The sequence below is a fragment of the Microcaecilia unicolor genome, chromosome 8, assembly GCF_901765095.1.
Source record: "Microcaecilia unicolor chromosome 8, aMicUni1.1, whole genome shotgun sequence".
Taxonomy (NCBI): Eukaryota; Metazoa; Chordata; class Amphibia; order Gymnophiona; family Siphonopidae; genus Microcaecilia; species Microcaecilia unicolor.
In genome coordinates this window covers 95,533,048-95,553,932 of record NC_044038.1, presented here as the reverse complement: position 1 = coordinate 95,553,932, position 20,885 = coordinate 95,533,048, and the positions used below count along the sequence as shown (strand labels likewise).

The 20,885-nt window shown below is 42.4% G+C and overlaps 1 protein-coding gene across 2 annotated transcripts in view; it reads right to left on the bottom strand.

The window, feature by feature from the left end:
- Window positions 1-20,885, bottom strand: part of NPHS1 (NPHS1 adhesion molecule, nephrin) — a 387,780-nt gene that overhangs the window by 111,991 nt on the left and 254,904 nt on the right. For both annotated transcript variants that reach the window (XM_030213102.1, XM_030213103.1), the window contains 2 exons: window positions 18,528-18,679; window positions 8,981-9,092 (listed from right to left, as the gene is read on the bottom strand). In XM_030213102.1, coding sequence (XP_030068962.1) covers window positions 8,981-9,092; window positions 18,528-18,679 — 264 coding nt within the window. The remainder of the gene's footprint in view (window positions 1-8,980; window positions 9,093-18,527; window positions 18,680-20,885) is intronic.

Below are 20,885 nucleotides of genomic sequence, written 5' to 3'. Positions count from 1 at the left end.
GACAACATGGTTTCACCAAAGGGAAATCGTGCCAAACGAATCTCATTGAATTCTTTGACTGGGTGACAGGAGAATTAAATCAAGGACGTGCTATGGACGTCATCTACTTAGATTTCAGCAAGGCTTTCGACACGGTTCCCCACAGGAGGCTCTTAAATAAACTAGACGGCCTGAAGATAGGACCCGAAGTGGTGAACTGGATTAGGAACTGGTTGACAGACAGACGCCAGAGGGTGGTGGTGAATGGAGTTCGCTCGGAGGAGGGAAAGGTGAGTAGTGGAGTGCCTCAGGGATCGGTGCTGGGGCCGATTCTGTTCAATATATTTGTGAGTGACATTGCCGAAGGGTTACAAGGTAAGGTTTGCCTTTTTGCGGATGACACCAAGATTTCCAACAGAGTGGACACCCCGGAGGGTGTGGAAAACATGAAAAAAGATCTGAAGAAGCTAGAAGAATGGTCTAACGTTTGGCAATTAAAATTCAATGCGAAGAAATGCAAAGTGATGCACTTGGGGAGTAGAAATCCAAGGGAGACGTATGTGTTAGGTGGGGAGAGTCTGATAGGCACGGACGGGGAGAGGGATCTTGGGGTGATAGTATCTGAGGACCTGAAGGCGACGAAACAGTGCGACAAGGCGGTGGCATTAGCTAGAAGATTGCTAGGCTGTATAGAGAGAGGAGTGACCAGCAGAAGAAAGGAGGTTTTAATGCCCCTGTATAAGACGTTGGTGAGGCCCCACCTGGAGTATTGTGTTCAGTTTTGGAGGCCGTATCTTGCAAAGGATGTTAAAAAAATGGAAGCGGTGCAAAGAAAAGCTACGAGGATGGTATGGGATTTACGTTCCAAGACGTATGAAGAGAGGCTTGCTGACCTGAACATGTACACCCTGGAGGAAAGGAGGAACAGGGGTGATATGATACAGACGTTCAAATATTTGAAAGGTATTAATCCGCAAACGAATCTTTTCCGGAGATGGGAAGGCGGTAGAACGAGAGGACATGAAATGAGATTGAAGGGGGGCAGACTCAGGAAAGATGTCAGGAAGTATTTTTTCACGGAGAGGGTGGTGGGCGCTTGGAATGACCTCCCGCGGGAGGTGGTGGAGATGAAAACGGTAACGGAGTTCAAACATGCGTGGGATATGCATAGAGGAATCCTGTGCAGAAGGAATGGATCCTCAGAAGCTTAGCTGAAATTGGGTGGCGGAGCAGTTGGGGGGAAGAGGGGGTGGTGGTTGGGAGGCGAGGATAGGGGAGGGCAGACTTATACGGTCTGTACCAGAGCCGCTGATGGAAGGCGGGACTGGTGGTTGGGAGGCAGGAAATACTGCTGGGCAGACTTATATGGTCTGTGCCCTGAAAAGGACAGGTACAAATTCAAAGTTGCAAGTTAAGGTATACACATATGAGTTTGTCTTGGGCAGACTGGATGGACCATGCAGGTCTTTTTCTGCCGTCATCTACTATGTTACTATGTAACCATTTCACACTTAGTGGGAAGGGGGGGGGGGGAGTAAGAACATAAAGATGAGGGGAAAATAGTAAGAAAGAAGAAAGGGAGGAGAATGAGGAAACACCTCAGTGGTTTGGCTACCTAGCCACCGAAGGCCTGCCAAAAAAAACAGGCTTTAATAGCTGTTTTAAACCTGGGAAGGGATAGCTCAGCATGGCTATCAGCAGGGAGGCTATTCCAATGCATTGGGGCAAGAAAGTAAAAGGTAGTATTTCTAGTTCTTTCATGTTGTGCTAGCCATGGACCCAGCAAAACCATGTGATGGTGGTCAAGGAAGCACAGAGTGTGAGAGGGGGATTAAGGAATGATGAGGGAAGCAAGATAGTGTAGAAGCCCAAAGCGAAAGGCTTTGAAGGCTAACAGAAGAACCTTATACTGGAAATGCTGAAGAAATATCTTAAAGAAGTTTTAAAGACCTTTATGGATGATATGCCATCCATTATGCAAGCTTACTATGTTGTTGAAAGACATTGTGGCCCTAATGAAGATGTGGGAAGGGACATCGCTTGACTAAATTTGGCAGACTTTTTGGAGAATTCCCCGGCTGTATTATCTAAAGCTACTCTCATCGTTACCTTTGCCTTAGATCTCAACTATGTTTGGGATCTACATTTACATTTCCACTATAAAGATCAGAAAGTTTCTGTATTTCCTGACTTCTCTAGGGAAACACAACTTAGGAGGAAGGCCTTTTTGGTTCTTCAACCTTAGCTGGTAGCCCTAGGGGGGACGTTTTCCCTAATATATTCATGTAAATGTATTGTTAAGTTAGGGGGTAAAATTTATGTTTGTGGATCTAATTCATTTGAAGAATTTTGTTGAAACCAGGTCTCAACTGGCCTCCTTCACCATCTCATCTCTTATAATGGAAAATTCACCTGCTAATTAAAGTGAAAAATCTGTTTACTTTTTCTTCTCTATTAAGAAATCACTTAGAATTTATTATTTGTATTTTATTCGGATAGTGACTTCCAACTTTCTGAGTTTTGTTTTCTTGTCCTTCCCTCCCCTTTTTTCTTAATTAATGGGGTTAGTTTGTAATACATTCTGTCATACGTAATTTTTTTACGTATGACGCTGGATCTGGTGCTCACAAATGGGGATAGCGTGTCAAATGTCCGAGTGGGTGCCCACCTGGGCGGCAGTGACCATCAAACGGTTTGGTTTGATATGACGGCTGAAGAGGAGGGCGGCCACTCAAAACTCAAAGTCCTGGATTTCAAGCATGCTGACTTTAGCAAAATGGGGGAATACCTAAGGAAGGAGCTGACAGGCCGGGAGGACGTACGAGAGGTGGAAGGACAGTGGTCCAGGCTGAAGGAAGCTATAAATAGGGCCACAAACCTTTATGTAAGGAAAGTAAATAAAAGCAAGAGAAAAAGGAAACCGATATGGCTCTCCAAGCAAGTGGCTGAGAAAATAAAGGCTAAAGAGTTGGCGTTCCAGAAATACAGAAAAACTCAAGATGAGGAACACGGGGAGGGATATCGGAGGAAACTAAAAGAAGCCAAGAGAGAGATACGTCTGGCGAAAGCGGAAGAACAAATGGCTAGAAATGTAAGGAGGGGGGACAAAAATTTCTTCAGGTATATTAGTGAAAGGAGAGTGACTAAAAAGGGAATTGTGAGACTAAAAGATACTGCAAACCGCTATGTAGATAATGATGAAGAAAAGGCAAATTTGCTAAATAGATACTTTTGTTCTGTTTTTACTGAAGAAAATCCGGGAGAAGGACCGCGATGGTCTGGCAAAAGTTCATTTGAGAATGGAGTGGATATAGCACCGTTCACAGAAGAGAGTGTCTATGAACAACTTGAAAAGCTAAAGGTGGACAAAACCATGGGACCGGATGGGATCCACCCCAGGATATTGAGGGAGCTCAGAGAGGTTCTGGCGGGTCCTCTTAAAGATTTGTTTAATAAATCCTTAGAAACGGGAGAGGTTCCGAGGGATTGGAGAACGGCGGAAGTGGTCCCTCTTCACAAAAGTGGTGATAGGGAAGAAACTGGAAACTACAGGCCGGTAAGCCTCACTTCTATTATTGGAAAAGTAATGGAAGCGATGCTGAAGGAAAGGATAGTGAATTTCCTGGAAGAAAATGAGCTGCAAGATCCGAGACAACATGGTTTTACCAAAGGGAAATCGTGCCAAACGAATCTCATTGAATTCTTTGATTGGGTGACAGGAGAATTGACCCGTGGACGTGCTATAGACGTAATCTACTTAGATTTCAGTAAGGCTTTTGACACGGTTCCCCACAGGAGGCTCTTAAATAAACTGAATGGGCTGAAGATGGGACCCAAAGTGGTGAACTGGATTAGGAACTGGTTGACCGACAGGCGCCAGAGGGTGGTGGTGAATGGAGTTCGCTCGGAGGAGGGAAAGGTGAGTAGTGGAGTGCCTCAGGGATCGGTGCTGGAGCCGATTCTGTTCAATATATTTGTGAGTGACATTGCCGAAGGGTTAGAAGGTAAGGTTTGCCTATTTGCGGATGATACTAAGATTTGTAACACAGTGGACACCCCGGAGGGAGTGGAAAACATGAAAAAGGATCTGAAAAAGCTCTAAGAATGGTCTAAGGTTTGGCAATTAAAATTCAATGCGAAGAAATGCAAAGTGATGCACTTAGGGAGTAGAAATCCACGGGAGGCGTATGTGTTAGGCGGGGAGAGTCTGCTAGGTACGGACGGGGAGAGGGATCTTGGGGTGATAGTATCTGAGGATCTGAAGGCGATGAAACAGTGTGACAAGGCGGTGGCCGTAGCTAGAAGGTTGCTAGGCTGTATAGGGAGAGGCGTGACCAGCAGAAGAAAAGAGGTGTTGATGCCCCTGTACAAGTCGTTGGTGAGGCCCCACCTGGAGTATTGTGTTCAGTTTTGGAGGCCGTATCTTGCTAAGGATGTAAAAAGAATTGAAGCGGTGCAAAGAAAAGCTACGAGGATGGTATGGGATTTACGTTACAAGACGTATGAGGAGAGACTTGCTGACCTGGACATGTATACCCTGGAGGAAAGGAGAAACAGGGGTGATATGATACAGAAGTTCAAATATTTGAAAGGTATTAATCCGCAAACGAACCTTTTCCGGAGATGGGAAGGCGGTAGAACGAGAGGGCATGAAATGAGATTGAAGGGGGGCAGACTTAAGAAAAATGTCAGGAAGTATTTTTTCACAGAGAGGGTGGTGGATGCTTGGAATGCCCTCCCGCGGGAGGTGGTGGAGAGGAAAACGGTAACGGAATTCAAACATGCGTGGGATAAACATAAAGGAATCCTGTTCAGAAGGAAGGGATCCTCAGGAGCTTAGCCTTGAATGGGTGGCAGAGACGGTTGGGAGGCGAGGCTAGTGCTGGGCAGACTTATACGGTCTGTGCCAGGGCTGGTGGTTGGGAGGCGGGGATAGTGCTGGGTAGACTTATACGGTCTGTGCCAGAGCCGGTGGTGGGAGGCGGGGCTGGTGGTTGGGAGGCGGGGGATAGTACTGGGCGGACTTATACGGTCTGTGCCCTGAAAAAGACAGGTACAAATCAAGGAAAGGTATACACAAAAAACTAGCACATATGAGTTTATCTTGTTGGGCAGACTGGATGGACCGTGCAGGTCTTTTTCTGCCGTCATCTACTATGTTTCTATGTTTTAAAACTATTGTATTTGAATATGTGATATGTTTTTTTTCCTTATATTTATGTATTTCTACTGATAGACTGTATTTTCTGTTTTCAGGTTTTATACTTGTGGTAACCGTGAATTCAAATAAATAAAAAAAAGAAAGAAAATTGCTGAACTAGACAAATGCAGATTCTGTGAAATAGGACTGGAAACAGTTACACTTCTTATTGCTAGCTGTAACATTTTGATGTAGGAAGACCTCTATATGGAAAGACAAAATAAGGTAGAACATCTCATCCACTGGAAACTGGGTAAACACTATCACATATCTTTACATGAAAAAAGAGTGAGATCACAGCTCCAACAAAATTGTGGAGAAAGAAGAAGTCATATTCATTGGGGGCTTTCCCATTCCAGTTAACAAAATTTGGTGCATGAAAACCAGATTTAACTGTAAAGGAGAAAAATACAAGAACCCATGCCTGATACAAGTATAAAGTACCAAGTCACTATTCTGTAGAAGAAGATCCTCAAATTCTGAACAGTGCATTCAAAGAACAAGAAAATGTGGCAGAAAGACACAAAATGTTCCCAATTGTAATGAGTGCCACTAGCCTGAACGGAAAGAATTTCCAGGTGAACCTAAATATGTGGTCTGTAAATATGAACTCTAGCAGGGAGGCATTCTTTGGCACAGAGAAAGTATTAAGGTGAGCATTAGCAGTAAATCTGAGAGAGACTGTGATCGTACCTATCCCCCCTCACTTAGGAGTGAATTTCATTCCTATAATGGTATGTACAAAAGTGACAAAGAGCACTAGCAAAAAATGGCTTCGATTTTTTTCAATAAAACACTAATATGTCCTCATCCAATCAGTGTTCTCCACATCATGGAATTACGGTGTGCAGCGAAGACCAAACATGAAGAGCTGTTGATAGTAAATCAGGAGTAACTTGCTGTCATATAAAAACAGACCATCTTAATATTGTCACAAATGCAGTTCTAAACAGCACGCCCTATAAAAAAAAACCAGCAGCCCTTTCAATAACAGTATTCAGCACAGCAGGTTCCAAATATTTCTAATTGTAAATCCACCTCTGTTCGTGTTGCAGAAGGAGGCAGGCTCGATCACCACCACGGGTACTGCTCTTCTGATCAATAATAAAACAGAAAAACTGGGTAAAAGTATGTTTTGTAGTTGTACAGTGGGCTACTAATGGCGCTCCGATTTTGAGCCTAGAAATGCATGATTTATGTTCCAAAAGACAAGTTTGTAATTTCCTGGTGGTTTCACCTACACACAGTCTATTACAAGGACATTGCAAAATGTACACCACAAAATCTGATGTACAGTCTGTTTTAGATCTTATTTTGTAACACTTGCAATCCACAGGATTTACAAATTCTGTACATTCTTTAGTAACATTGCTAGTGCTGCATCCACCACATTTAGAGTGTCCTGAGGTTACAACTAAAGAATCAAATTCATTTGCCTTGGGTAAATCAACTGGTTTTAACAGTTATTTCAGATTGCAACTCCTTGAGAAGGCAATCTGTAAACTATGATCTTGATGACACGGGTGTGTTTGAATGATGTCCCAGTATTTCTTATTAAGATTATTAAGAAAAACTGGGACATCATTCAAACACACCCACTTCTTGAACATCATAGTTTACAGATTGCTTTCTCAAGGGTTATGGAATGAGGCTGTGTATTTCTTAATTTAAATTCATTTTCAAGCTTGGTTAAAAGGTCTTTAGAAATTCAGCTTGGAATCCAAGATGGCCGCAGTCTATTGAGGCGCTGTGAGTCGCGCTTTACTTTTGTTTCTAAAATGCCTAAACGACGAGGGCGAGTAGCAGCCAGAGCCCCGCTATCTACTCCCTCCTTACCTGGTCCTATTGATCGCTTCGTTCGACCACAGAGTGTTGCTTTTGAAAGCGGGACGTTACCAGTTGGGACGTCCGGCATGTTAGGAGATTCGGTCTCCCCTGGTTTGGAAACCACCCTTAGTCCCGCTATGCGGATTCCGCCTCCCCAACCGGTTGCAGCAAGCTCCTTTCTTGTTGACTCGATCGGGTCTCCCAACGAAGATGAGAGGGACCCGGAAGAATATCGAGTGGAGGACTCGCTTTCATCTCAAGTTGGAGAAACGCTACCACCGTTTAATGCGGGGAGAGGTACCGAGGAACAGAGAGAGATCCATGCGACGGCATATGAGAGGTTTGAAATGCCTAAAGAATTAATTGTTAAACCAAAAGAGGTAACTTTAGACAAACTATGGGATTTGGTTTCTGCCTTGGGACAAACTTTTCTGAAACAGGCAAATGAAATTGCCCCAAAAGTAAATTTATTAGAGAAAGACTTGAGACAGCTGGAGGGAAAAACTAAAGAAATGGACAATAAAGCCGAAAAGGCTGAACAAAGAATTGCAAAATTGGAAACATTACAACCTTTGATGATAAATGACTTGGCTAATCTTCGAAAAAAAATGGAAACATTTGATAATTATACTAAAAGTCATAACCTAAGATTTGTAAACTTTCCTAAGATACAGACAATACCTCCTCTTGATATGTTAAAGAGATACTTCCGAGATGTCTTGAATGTAACAGACCAGAATTTACCACCATTTACTTCCGTTTATTATGTCCCAGGAAAAGAACTGAATCAAATTCCTGAAACTCCAATAGATGTATCTCTTTTGCTTGAGACTTCTGATTCTGAATTAGCAACGGCCGCGACTTTGGTCGCTACCGTTGCTTTGCTGCCGGATAAGGGTTGGATCTTCCGTCTTTTCTTTCGTAATAGAGAAAAACCCTTTTTGGGTTATAAGATATTATTATTTCCTGATGTCTCTAAGGAGACAAGGAAACGGAGGAAACAATTTTTGCTCCTTAAGTCTGGAATAGTGCAGTTGGGGGGTACCTTTTTTTTAAGATACCCCTGCAAGTGTATAGTTAGACTTGATGGAAAGAAATATGTGTTTACAGAGCCTACGCATGCATCAGCTCTTATAACTTCGAGAAAAAAGGATAACGCTTAATAAACAAGTAATACACCTCAATGGCACTTGCTTAATCCTGTTAATTTTCAAAATTTAACTAGATTCTCCTTGTATTCCTGAATCTTGGATTCTCAGTTTATGGACTTGAGTAGTAATGATTTCTTTATAGATTGTTAATCTTTATTGTTATATGGTTTTTTTTACTCTTTATGTTCTTTTCCGACCAAGATGTTTTCTTGAATGTTTGATGAAAATGAATAAATAATAAAATAAAAAAAAAAGAAATTCAGCTTTATAATATTAAAGTGCGTGTTCTACTTGTATAAAGGAAAAAAGAAAGTAATGTTAGTTTCCTCAAACATATCTTTAGTAGAGTCTTTTGAGAAAAATGGGTCACCCTTAATGAAATGAACATCTTTAAGTAGGATTATTGAAGTAAATATGTAATCTAATCCTGCACACATGGAAAGGAGTAGGAAAGAATTCCATGAGCCATGCTTTCCCCACTTGTTCTACTGAAAATACCTCTCTCTCTATGTATTCAAGCATTCGTCTGACTCTCACAAATACTTTGTCACATTCTCTTGCAACCTTGAGATCAGAAGACACATTAGTGCCTCATCCTTCTCCCCTTCTTTTGGATTACTGTATCTTAAAAGTATAGCTCTACACCTTCGGTTTTAAATCTTAGTTGCCACACTCTTGACCATTTTTCAAGCTTCTGCAGATATGCATTGTTTTTAGCTTTATCTGTTCATTCTATTGCAGATCTTAAGATTATCCCTTCAACCCTGAGTTTGCTCCCTTCACTCACTGCACCCGCAACCCTGAGTTTGCTCCCTTCACTCACCGCACCCGAAACTTCTGATCCAGTCCCCCATCAAAGCCGGCACTCCATGCCAGGGTCACAGAATTATGGGTAAAACTGACAACTGTTAGATGCGTTGGAGGGTCAGGGCGACCTGTTTATTGTAGAAAATAGAGACAACAGTACTGTTAGTTCAGTGTAATCTCACAGTTGTTAAAACAGAGTAATCAGATTGCTCTAGTTTAGCAGAGAACAGATAACCCAGTCCTGGTTTTGCTCTGGTGCATCCTTCAATTTATATTTCCTGCTTTTGGTAGAGTAACTCAGTACAAGCTGACAAGCAGGACTTGCCTAGTTTAACTCTGATGACCTGAAACTAGTTGATGAACCTCCACTAAAGCAAATGTCAGTGTTACAAACTGAACTCCGCGACATCATGAAATGCTAGTCCAGTCCTGGTTTTTACTGGTTTTACTGGTTTTTACTGCCTACATTCAGACAGCCTGCTGATGTGGGTTACAAAATTAGGACAGAGAGAATTTGGGACCTAGCAGTAGATATTGAGTTGTGTGTATAACGTACAGTTATTCTGTCTAAACTGGCATCTATATGTGATTTACCAAAGCTCGCTCTCTCTCAAGATCTGGCAATAGATGAATAAATAAATGTGTGCAAAATAGCAAGTCTAGTATAGCTTTTATTCTTATTTTAAGCCATTTTCTAATGAGGAAAAGACCTCAGGTGTGCAGTGCTTTCATGTGAACTTTTATACACAGAATTGCCGATGGAACCTCTTCACCAGTCTTAAAAACCTCTGGGTTAGTTTATTAGTCTTTTTTCTAGGCTTGAGAAAGATATTTCTTTAATATATTTTTGTACTTTTTATATTGTGTAGCCAAGAGAGGGAGCAGAGTACAAACAGAAGTCCAAGAAGCAAAACAAAAAGTACCAAGAGCCTTCAAAAAAAGGGAAATGAAACCTTTAATCATGTATTTTGAAGAACAAATCTTTAAATGGACCCGACACGGTCCGTGTTTCTACGCTGAGCGCCTGCGTCAGGGGTCTTCATTGAACATAAACATAATTGAAAAATATACGCATATATATGCAAATACACATATATACGACTTTAAACCAATAAAACAATAGGAACCATAAATATTGGAACATAAAAACTACATATGCATAACATATTACTTTATAATATAAACAAAATACAGATGAAAATATATGTAAATAAAATCACCTTAAGATTTCTATAGGAATGCTAGTCAAACAATTAGGTAAATTGCAGTAGTAACGGCGGTCATGTATCATAAGTAAATAGCTGATTGGTCATTCTGATTTTAGCGTCCCTTTAAAAGAAGTAGACGCCATCTTTAAACCAGACCTGCCGAAAAAAAAACTTCTGCGAGTCGGTAAACAGGTAATGGCCAGTACAAACCATGAAGGTTATTCTTTAAATTTTAAGTTATGTTAATCCATATTTTGTATTGCTTTATCGACAGGACATGTGAACTGAAGAATCTGTACCACAATGACTTACAAATAGCTGGTTGTCTCTCAAAGAAGCTGTTTGTGAAACGGAGATGCTCTGTTGAGATAACCGCTGAGAAAATCTTTGCACTAAGATAAGTGTCTATATATTCTCTCCTACTCATGATGAGATGTCCTTTCACTGGAAAGTCGTATACAATAAGTTAACGTTAAAATAAAAAGTACAAAAAATATATTAAAGAAATATCTTTCCCAAGCCTAGAAAAAAGACTAATAAACTAACCCGGAGGTTTTTAAGACTGGTGAAGAGGTTCCATCGGCAGTTCTGTGTATAAAAGTTCACATGAAAGCGCCGAACACCTGAGGTCTTTTCCTCTTTAGAAAATGGCTTAAAATAAGAATAAAAGCTATACTAGACTTGCTATTCCTATTAGATATCCTTCTTTTGACCTGGAAAAGAGGGGAAGAAGCTGAATAATAGGGAGACCAAAAAAGAAAAAGAAAATAATACATTTAGATAAAGCTCAGCCTAGCTCAATCCACGGTCCAAATAATAATAACTCAACTTAATGTTCTTAATTTCTGGATATCTTCTTCAAGTCCAAAAAAAGATCTCAACTGTGAAGATGTGAAGAAAACATACTTTACACCTAAAAAACGGATCATACAGTTGCAAGGAAAATGCAATAAAAATGTAACCCCCAGAGATCTGGTCTCTTCTCTCATGAGCAGGAACTCCCTTCTCCGCTTCTGTGTAGATCTAGTCACATCCGGGCACATCCAAAGTCTTTGACCACAAAATAGCTGTTGGGGCTTTTTAAAGTAAAAAGTCTCACAACTGCATTTAATTCTTGTTCAAAGATAAAGGAAACCAACAGTGTGGCTCTAGTTGTAACATCTGATAAGGAATCTTCCAAAATTGCAGATGTTTTTCCAATATTATCATTATTATTGGCTCCACCCTCAGATTGAACTTGATCGATCTGTGTGGTGCTTTATCCAAAGGGGTGACCTTAGATGGCAAATAATAGCCCTTATTTAAAAAAGGAATCATTTGAAAGGAAAACTTTAAAACTTCTATTAAATACTTTTTGAAAAGATCTAATGTGGTTACACCTATGGCCTTAGGAAAATTCTCAAGTTCAAGTGCCTGTTATAATTTTCTATCTGATCCAATCTTCAATTTATATTCATATTATCCTGAACCACAGTGGAAACAGTATCTTTAAGATCTTTAAGCTCAGACTGAGCTTGCTGCATTTTCTCTGAAGATTCCACTTTAAAACTCTCAAAGGATTTTGAAAAAGTTCCATTTTACTCATGAGTTGAGCCATTTCCTGTGTAGATTTAGAAATCATTGAGTCCAGCGTATTAATGGCTCTCCAAAGCATCTCCAAAGTCACTACCGACTGAACCTCAGAAAAACTCTGGGCATTTTATCTTTCATTTCTGTAGACCTTCCCACTGGGGGGGGGGAGGCTTCCTTCACCACCAAGTACTTTCTCAGGGACTTACACTGCAGTGAAACTCAGCAGCCCTTCCCGCTGTGCTGCAGGGCACGGTGGAAGGTTGATCACTTGTGGGTGAAGGTAAGCTCTTCACAACGCCTTTTCTTTTGGTATGAGGCATCTTTAGAATAAGGAAAATGGACAACACCAGCAGCTCAGACACACAGTTTGCTTAGTCACACTAGACCACCATCATGGCTCCTCCCCCAATATTTTCATAAAATATGTATCTACACACAGTCTTCAGCTGTATATGTTTACACCAGCTTAGGGGGCCCTTTTAAATGTCCTACTTATCGGGTGCAAAATACATAACAGTCTCTTTCCCCTCATTTTACTGATCCTGGTAGGAACTATGCTCACACTGTGAGGGAGGGGGAGGGAAACCTAGTTCCTAAGCAGGCTGTACATCCCACCCCTCATCTCAGTTTTGTTTTATCCATTGTAGTGATCAGACCTGTTAACTTACGAATGTTTATTATTTTACCACAATAACTTCTCCTGAAAAGAAGCTGAGATTTAAGCGTTGTACACGCTGCAATCAAAAGATGTCAGCAATGAACCCACATGAGCAGTCTCCACAGTTGGGGCCAGAACATCGCGTTGACAAATGCCCTAATTGTGCTAGTATATTGCCAAGGGTGCTTAAAATCATAGACCTCAAATTGAGGGATTATAGTCAATCTAAATCCCAGTCAGAAAAACCCTCTTCTTTGGGCTGTATACAACAGATACACTCCCATAAGTCTAAACACTCTAATAAGAAAAAGGCTACCTTAGCTACTGATCATCAATCTTCACCCATTGTTCCAGTGGCTATTTCCCCTGCACGCTCCAAAGCTAAAATGCTTGGAAATCAGGATCTAGCTGAAATCTAGTCAAAATCGGTCCCAATGCTGATGCTGGTAGCTCGATGATCCAGTACTCCTAGGATGCGAAGCAGCAGTCACATGACATCATTGACTTGCCCCGAAAGCGCACCTTGATGCCAAGGGACTCTCTGGATTCTCTGACACCGAAACAGTGCAGGCTAAGTGCTCACCTTGAGCCTCCTAGCCACTGCAGCCATTCAAGGGACCTTTTCTCTTCCCACAGCTGACACCAACATCATGTTCATGATGCCGATGAGCACCATCGACATCATCACCACCACCACTCCTCCCATCACAGATCTTCAGGGGCTACACATTCCAGTAGGTCAGAAAAGTCCTCCAGTTCCCTCCATCTCTCTGCCTCTCATCCTTGTCTCACTGTGTAGCCAGTCCAGCCACAGCAACAGGCTACAACTGCCTGCAGATTCTTTTGCAATTGCTTAAACAGTTGATCCAGCAGCAGCAGCAGCCTTCTCCTGTTGTATGATCTTTAGACCAAGCCCAGCAACTGTCAGGCCATCTGCATCCAGGAAAAGATCTTGGTCCATATCCAGCTTCTATGGAAGCAGGGATACAGTCCTGCACACTCAGCACTTCGTATAAGAACTCATCTCCCAGCACCAAGTATAGGAACTCCAGGGCTCCCGTCTGATCCCTCATATCCGAAGTTTTTAATAAAAATGGTGAAAGTGCTGTCCCTGCCAAAAACCTGTAAACCTGACCCAAGGGCAAATAGTCTCAATATCCTCAAATACTTAGACGCGCCTAAGGACATCATCACCCTGCTGAAGCAGCATAAGACCCTGTTTACACCCGACCAACCAAGCGCAGTCTGGACACTAAGTATAGGGTGCAAGAAATTATGGGCCATGGGAAGCAACAGTTATCCCATAATTCAATTGCTAAGTAAAAGTAAAAGTTCCAGAGATTTTTCAAATTGTCCACCTAAGAAAGTTTTAAAATTCATGGATCTCATGGGCAAGCGCTTCTATCAAAGTGCAATGTTGGGAATACACATCGCAGTCCTTAGCTTTCACTATACTCAGTATCTCTATACCATTATGGATGAGCTCCATAAGATGTTGGAATTGTTACAAGTCTAGCAGACCATCTTTCTGTATAATCATGGAAAATATGATACATGCTTCACATGATGGGTATGACATAGCAGCAAGAGGAGTCACCATTGCTATTTCCACCAGGCATTTGGCTTGGTTAAAGGCTCCTGTTCTGAGGGAAGATGGTCATGAAAAAGTTGCGGATGCGCAGTGCATGGGGGAAACCTTGTTTGGGGATAAAGTCAAGGAGACAATCGGTGGCATAAAGGATGATTGTACCACCTTGGACTTCCTAAAGGAAGATAATTTGGACAGTTCAAAATCCTCATATAAAACCATGCCATATTACTCCTCTAAGATGAAATATCAAGTGAAAAGAAATTTCCAGTATCAGAAATCATTTTACAATCCCAGAAATAATCCACAGAGAGCACAATATAATAACAAAGGTGGCAGGGACAAACAAATTGCAAAAACCAGCAGCATTGCAGCCAGCTGTGAGGCACTGGGTTTTGACCCACCTCCGCAATTGGAGATTCCAGTAGAGGGTCGGCTTCAGTTTTTCTGCATATTTAGAAGACTATCACTACAGACATGTGGGTGCTGAAGATCATTCAGGATGGTTTTCAATTCATCTTCCTTCAGTCACCACCAACAAGGCTGCTGCCTACTTGCATGACACTGTCTTCACAAACACAACTTCTAGAAGAAGAATTGTCCAGGCTTTTGGCAGTTCATGCGATCGAAGATCTTCCAGCCACAGAAACCTGCCCATCCAGCTAGAGTTGCTACCAGCTTCAGGAAGGAACTGAGGTGAGGGGTGGGATGTACAGTTGATACAGTAAGTACAGTATGGTGGGAAAGTAGGGGCATGCGCAAAAAGCTGTTCTAGAGCTTTCTGAGCTTTGAAAGGGCTGGGTCAGCTCCATCACTGTGACGTCATTTCAGTTGTGTGGCTGAAAAATCTTTTGTCCATGGAGAATCATCGTTAAAAGTAAGCAAGTCTTTTTTCTGTCCCAGGGCTTCAGACTGCTTCTAGCTGGCCCTGTTTTAGAAGCCTGCCTGAGACCAGAGAAATAGGCAGACAAGCAGATGGATTGGGATGCAGCCAGTCAGGTTCCCGAGCTCCAAGAAATAGCCTTGGGGAAGACATGGACACCTCCTAACTAGATAGTCAGTTTTGTATCACTGTTCTGTGATTTTGGGTTGGACTTGTAGAGCTCTGAACACCTCCCTGGGGTGGATTTCTCAGTGGTTTCTGTAGCTGAGAAGAAATGAGAGATTCATAGGTTGGGAAATGGGGCGAAGCGTTTTGCTGCCACAGGAACGGTTAACAAATGCTACAGCACTCTGTGTGTGTGTGTGGGGGGGGGGGGGGGGGGGGGTTCCCATGGCCTGAACTGTTGTTTGAACTTACATCCAGCCAGGCTCTGAAACTGCTGAAGCCTTGTTTTCTAGTTTTCATATTGGGATTTACTGAACTGCTAAATTGAATTAAGCCGAGGTTTATGTATTTGGGTTTTCATTTTTGAACAGAGCAGGGGAGAAACTCTCCCCTCTGATTTGGACATCTGCACTGCAAAGTAGTACTGATTTTTAGTTGACTGTTGAGGTCTTTTTTTTTTTTTTTTGCTTGGCCGGGGCAACTCATATTGGGACAAATTTGAAAGAATATAGAGAGTATTTGGATCAGAACTCTGTTAACCTGGCCAAGAGGGTTTTTTTTTCCACGAGAGTGTTTATTCTGTTGTTTTTGTGCTTTTAACGAATTTGGACTCAACCCTGCTGTTTGCCAGTAGCACAATGATCTGACTGCCTTCCTGTTTTTCTTCCCATAGTACTGCAGTGTTAAAGTGTCTGCTGATTACCTTGCTGTCCACCAAGGAGTTGAAGTACAGTCTTCTGCCTTCCCTGCTTGCACTACGCCAGCGCAATGCCCTGGCATGACAGTGTACACAGCCACATTGTGCTACTGGTTTATAGAATAGCCTCAAAACAGACACCTAATATGGCCTCCCTATCTAGGCAACCTGGATAAAGAGTGGGCGGAGCGGGAGCAGAATCAGCATTTAAAATAGTAGTCTTTGTCTTTCTTTATCCTTCTGTTCCTCTCTGGTGCTAAAGTTGTTTTTAGTGTTAATAATTGAGAGGTATCATGGACAGCTGACAGCTTGTTGTTCTAAGCAGTGTGTGCTAGTGTGTCCACAGTCATATCAAGTATATTGTCTTTCTATATTTTAAAATAAAATACATGATAAGTTCGCAGGAAGTAGATGTAAATCAATATTAGACAATATTGCCCCAATTCAAACTAGAACCTCACACAGAAAGAATTCAATACCATGGTTCAATGAAGAACTGAAAAAACTCAAAACACAAGTCAGAAGATTAGAACGTGCGTGGAACAAAAAGAAAATCGACTCCACATTGAATGCTTGGAAACAACTTCGAAGAAAATATAAATACACCATAAGACAAACCAAAAGACTATATTACAAAACTGAAATTGGACCAAACTACAAGGACACACATAAAATCTTCCAACTAGTGAATAAACTATTAGACACCACACCAGTCTCCAATAATAGTAAAGACACACTAGGAGTCGACAACCTCGTGAAATACTTCAAAGAGAAAATCATACAATTGCGAGCCAAAATACCTGTCAGCCCCACCGAATACGCTGTACTCTTAGACTGCCTATACCCAGAACCTGGAGTATACCCAGTAGATAGAACTTGGACTGAATTTGAGATACTATCAGAGGATCTCATCACACAAACGCTTAAAAGATTCGCCAAATCTCATTGTAAACTGGACATATGCCCAAACAACCTTATGACAATGGCACCTCAACAATTCATAACAGACCTAATGAACCACGTGAACATTATGCTACAAAATGGAAACCCCGAAGGAGAAAGGAAACATTCTACTCACCCCCATACCCAAAGATGCAAAGAAAAATGCTAGTGAACTAACCAACTATAGACCAGTAGCATCTATTCCCTTAATAACCAAAATAACAGAAGGGATGGTGACCAAACAACTCACAAACTATTTAGACAAGTTCTCAATACTACACGACTCCCAGTCAGGTTTTCGTTCTAACCACAGTACTGAAACAGTACTAGTCACGCTCATGACGAAATTCAAATAAATGATAGCAACCGGCAAGAACATACTACTTCTACAATTCGACATGTCTAGCGCCTTTGACATGGTCGATCATGGAATTCTACTGCATATCCTCGAATACTTCAGTATCGGAGGCAACATTCTCAATTGGTTCAAGGGGTTCCTAACCACACGCTCATATCAAGTGACATCAAATTCGAGTACATCAGCCACATGGACACCTGAATGCGGAGTTCCACAGGGATCCCCCCTTTCACCGACCTTATTCAACCTAATGATAATACCCTTGGCCAAACTACTATCAAACCAAAACCTCAACCCATACATATACGCTGATGATGTAACGATCTACATCCCATTTAAGAAAGACTTAAAAGAAATTTCCAATGACATCAACCAAAGTCTACATATCATGCACTCATGGGCACATGCATTTGTAGCTGAAACTTAACGCTGAAAAAACCCAATGCCTAATACTCACCTCTCAACATAACATGAACAAATTTACCACCATCAACACACCAAAACTGAACCTACCAATTTCGGAAACCCTGAAAATTCTTGGAGTTACCATTGATCGACACCTAACACTTGAAAATCACGCGAAAAACATAACCAAAAAGATGTTCCAATCAATGTGGAAATTAAAAAGAGCAAGACCATTCTTCCCAAGGACCGTCTTCCGTAATCTGGTACAATCATTGGTACTCAGTCATCTAGACTACTGCAATGCACTTTACGTCGGCTGCAAAGAGCAAATACTTAAAAAACTCCAGACTGCCCAGAACACTGCAGCTAGACTCGTATTTGGAAAACCAAAATATGAAAGTGCCAAACCCCTACGAGAGAAGCTACACTGGCTCCCACTCAAAGAATGCATCGCATTCAAGATATGCACCCTAGTTCACAAAATCATCCATGGTGATGCTCCAGTCTACATGTCAAACCTGATAGACTTACCACCCAGAAATGCCAAAAAATCATCTTGCACATTCCTTAATCTTCATTTCCCCAGCTGCAAAGGCTTAAAATACAAACTAATGCACGCATCAACCTTTTCCTATATGAGCACACAATTCTGGAACACGCTGCCGCGCAACCTAAAAACGATCTACGAACTAGCCAGCTTCCGCAAACTATTGAAGATCCATCTCTTCAACAAGACATATAACAAAGATCAAGACATGTGAAATTCCCCACATGCACCTAGAACTGTCTTATAATGTATATTTTGTTTATCGCTACTATGCTTTATCATTATCATGTAACCCAAAATCCTTCTGTAATGCCAAATGTCTAAACTGTCCTATCTCCACTATTCATGATGTATTGTAAGCCACTTTGAGCCTGCAAAGAGGTGGGAAAATGTGGGATACAAATGCAACAAATAAATAAGTACTGTACTAAATCAAAATCTGCTGAGGACACAGAATGGCTATGAACAGAAGTATCCCCTTTTTCCCAGCCTGATGATAACATGTCTTTTCCGCCATCCCCCATCTCAAACCCTTCTTACTGGTGCTAACGAGCTGGATATCGAAGCTATCCACACCCAGCAGGTTGGTGGCAGTGCAAGTGAAAAGGGCGTAGTCCAGCACTGCACTGACGTTCACAATGGTGAGAGTGCTGGTGTGAAGAGAGCCTTCATGCAGGGTCTTCATAGAGTACCTTTGAGCAAAGACAAAATCGATGAGAAGGCACAACAAAGAAGAGTCTAAAGCATGGCTCCCATCCGCCCCATCTGTACTCTAGTAGTTACCAAAGAGAAAGTAAAATTACCAGATTTACCATATGGTTCCAGATCTTCAGGAACTAGTTGACCCAGTCCACACCTGTTGTGCTCTTATGCCTTGGTCTTCACTACTAGTCATTGAGGGCTGCCAATGGGTCAGGTTTTCCAGATACCCCTAAAGAATATGCATAAGAAAGATCTGCATGCTTACTGCCTCCACTGTATGCAGATCTTTCTCATTCATATTCATTACATATATCCTGAAAACCTGACTTATTGGCAGCCCTTGAGGACTGGGAGTGACGGCCAAGGCTTTATGGACTTGTACCAGAGTTCTATAAGATGTACAAGTGCTGACATGTGTTGGGTGTTACATACGTACATAAATACATAAGTGTTGTCATACTGGGACAGACCAAAAGTCCATCAAGCCCAACATCCTGTTTCCAATAGTGGCCAATCCAGGTTACAAGTACCTGGCAAGATCTCAAAACAGTACAATACATTTTATGCTGCTTATCCTAGAAATAAGCAGTGGATTTTCCCCAAGTCCATCTTAATAATGGCTTATGGACTTTTCTTTTAGGAAACTATCCAAACCTTTTTTAAACCCCGCTAAGCTTACTGCTTTTACCACTTTCTCTGGTAATGAATTCCAGAGTTTGATTACACATTGAGTGAAGAAATATTTTCTCTGATTTGTTTTAAATTTACTATGTAGCTTCATTGCATGTCCCCTAGTCCTAGTATTTTTTGGAAAGAGTAAACAAGTGATTCATGTCTACTTAGTCCACTCCATTCATTATATTATAGACCTCTATCATATCTTCCCTCAGCCGTCTTTTCTCTAAGCTGAAGAGCCCCAGTCGCTTTAGCCTTTCCTCATAGGGAACTTATCCCATCCCCGTTATCATTTTCATCGCCCTTCTCTGCACCTTTTCTAATTCCACTATATCTTTATTGAGATGCGGTGACCAGAATTGCACACATTATTTAAGGTGCGGTCGCACCATGCAGTGATACAAAGACTTTATAATGTTCTCATTTTTGTTTTATATTCCTTTCCTCATAATACTTAACATTCTATTTGCTTTCTTAGTGTCACGCTCCTCACCTCCTCACTGAGGGCGCTCCCACGGCGGGGAACGTTGGCCATCTTGACCCCCACTGGTGGGCTTGGCGCCCGAGCTTGTCCTAGTTCTCGGGAGTGGAGCGCCGGCCATTTTGGTGGGGCTGGCGCTCCGAGGGTTGCTCCGGCTCTCGTCTTTCAGGCGCGGAGTTTGCTTCCTGGGTCGGTTTCTGCTGTTTGCCTGCGGTGTTGACCTGTGTGGCCCTGGAGCGTGGCTGTTTTCTTCGCCCCACCTCCTGCCTCAGCAGGATTGGAGCTCGTCGCTGCCTGACTCCTCCTCCTCGGCGGACCAGCCAGTGGGAGGCTCTCCTTCCCAGCTGATTCCGTGGCTCCTGATGGGGGGGCTATTTTAGGAGCATCTTCTCTCCACTTCTGTGCTTCGGCTTCTACTCCTGTAGGTGATTGCACTGTATCTATTTTCTGTTTGTTGCCTCCTCATTACTGACCCTGTATGTATCCTGACTACTCTCTGCCTGCTGCCTGTCACTGACTACTGCCTGAACTTGGATTACTCTTTACCTGCTGCCTGCCTCTGCCTGAACCCGGATTACTCTCTGCCTGCTGCCTGTCTCTGACTACTGCCTGAACCCGGATTACTCTCTGCCCGATGCCTGTCACTGACTACTGCCTGAACTCGGATTACTCTTCCTGCTGCCTGCCTCTGCCTGAACCCGGATTACTCTCTGCCTGAACCCGGATTACCCTCTGACTACTGCCTGAACTCGGATACTCTCTGCCCGCTGCCTGCGGCCACCTCTGACCCCTGCCTGCATCTGGAAGTCCTGTCAGCCGCCTGCACCTGGGGACTCAACCCTTGTGGAATGGCGGTCACCACAGGTGAAGCCATGGGGTTGCTCGGCTGCCCAGCTGAGCGCAGGTGTGAGTCCTCATCTCTGTGCTCCACCTGGCACAAGGACTCATGAACGCGACAGTAAGCCGAAGCCATGAGTTCGCCGGACAAACCCGACATGGCGGACACCCATGAGGGCCACATTGAGTATCTGATGATGCCT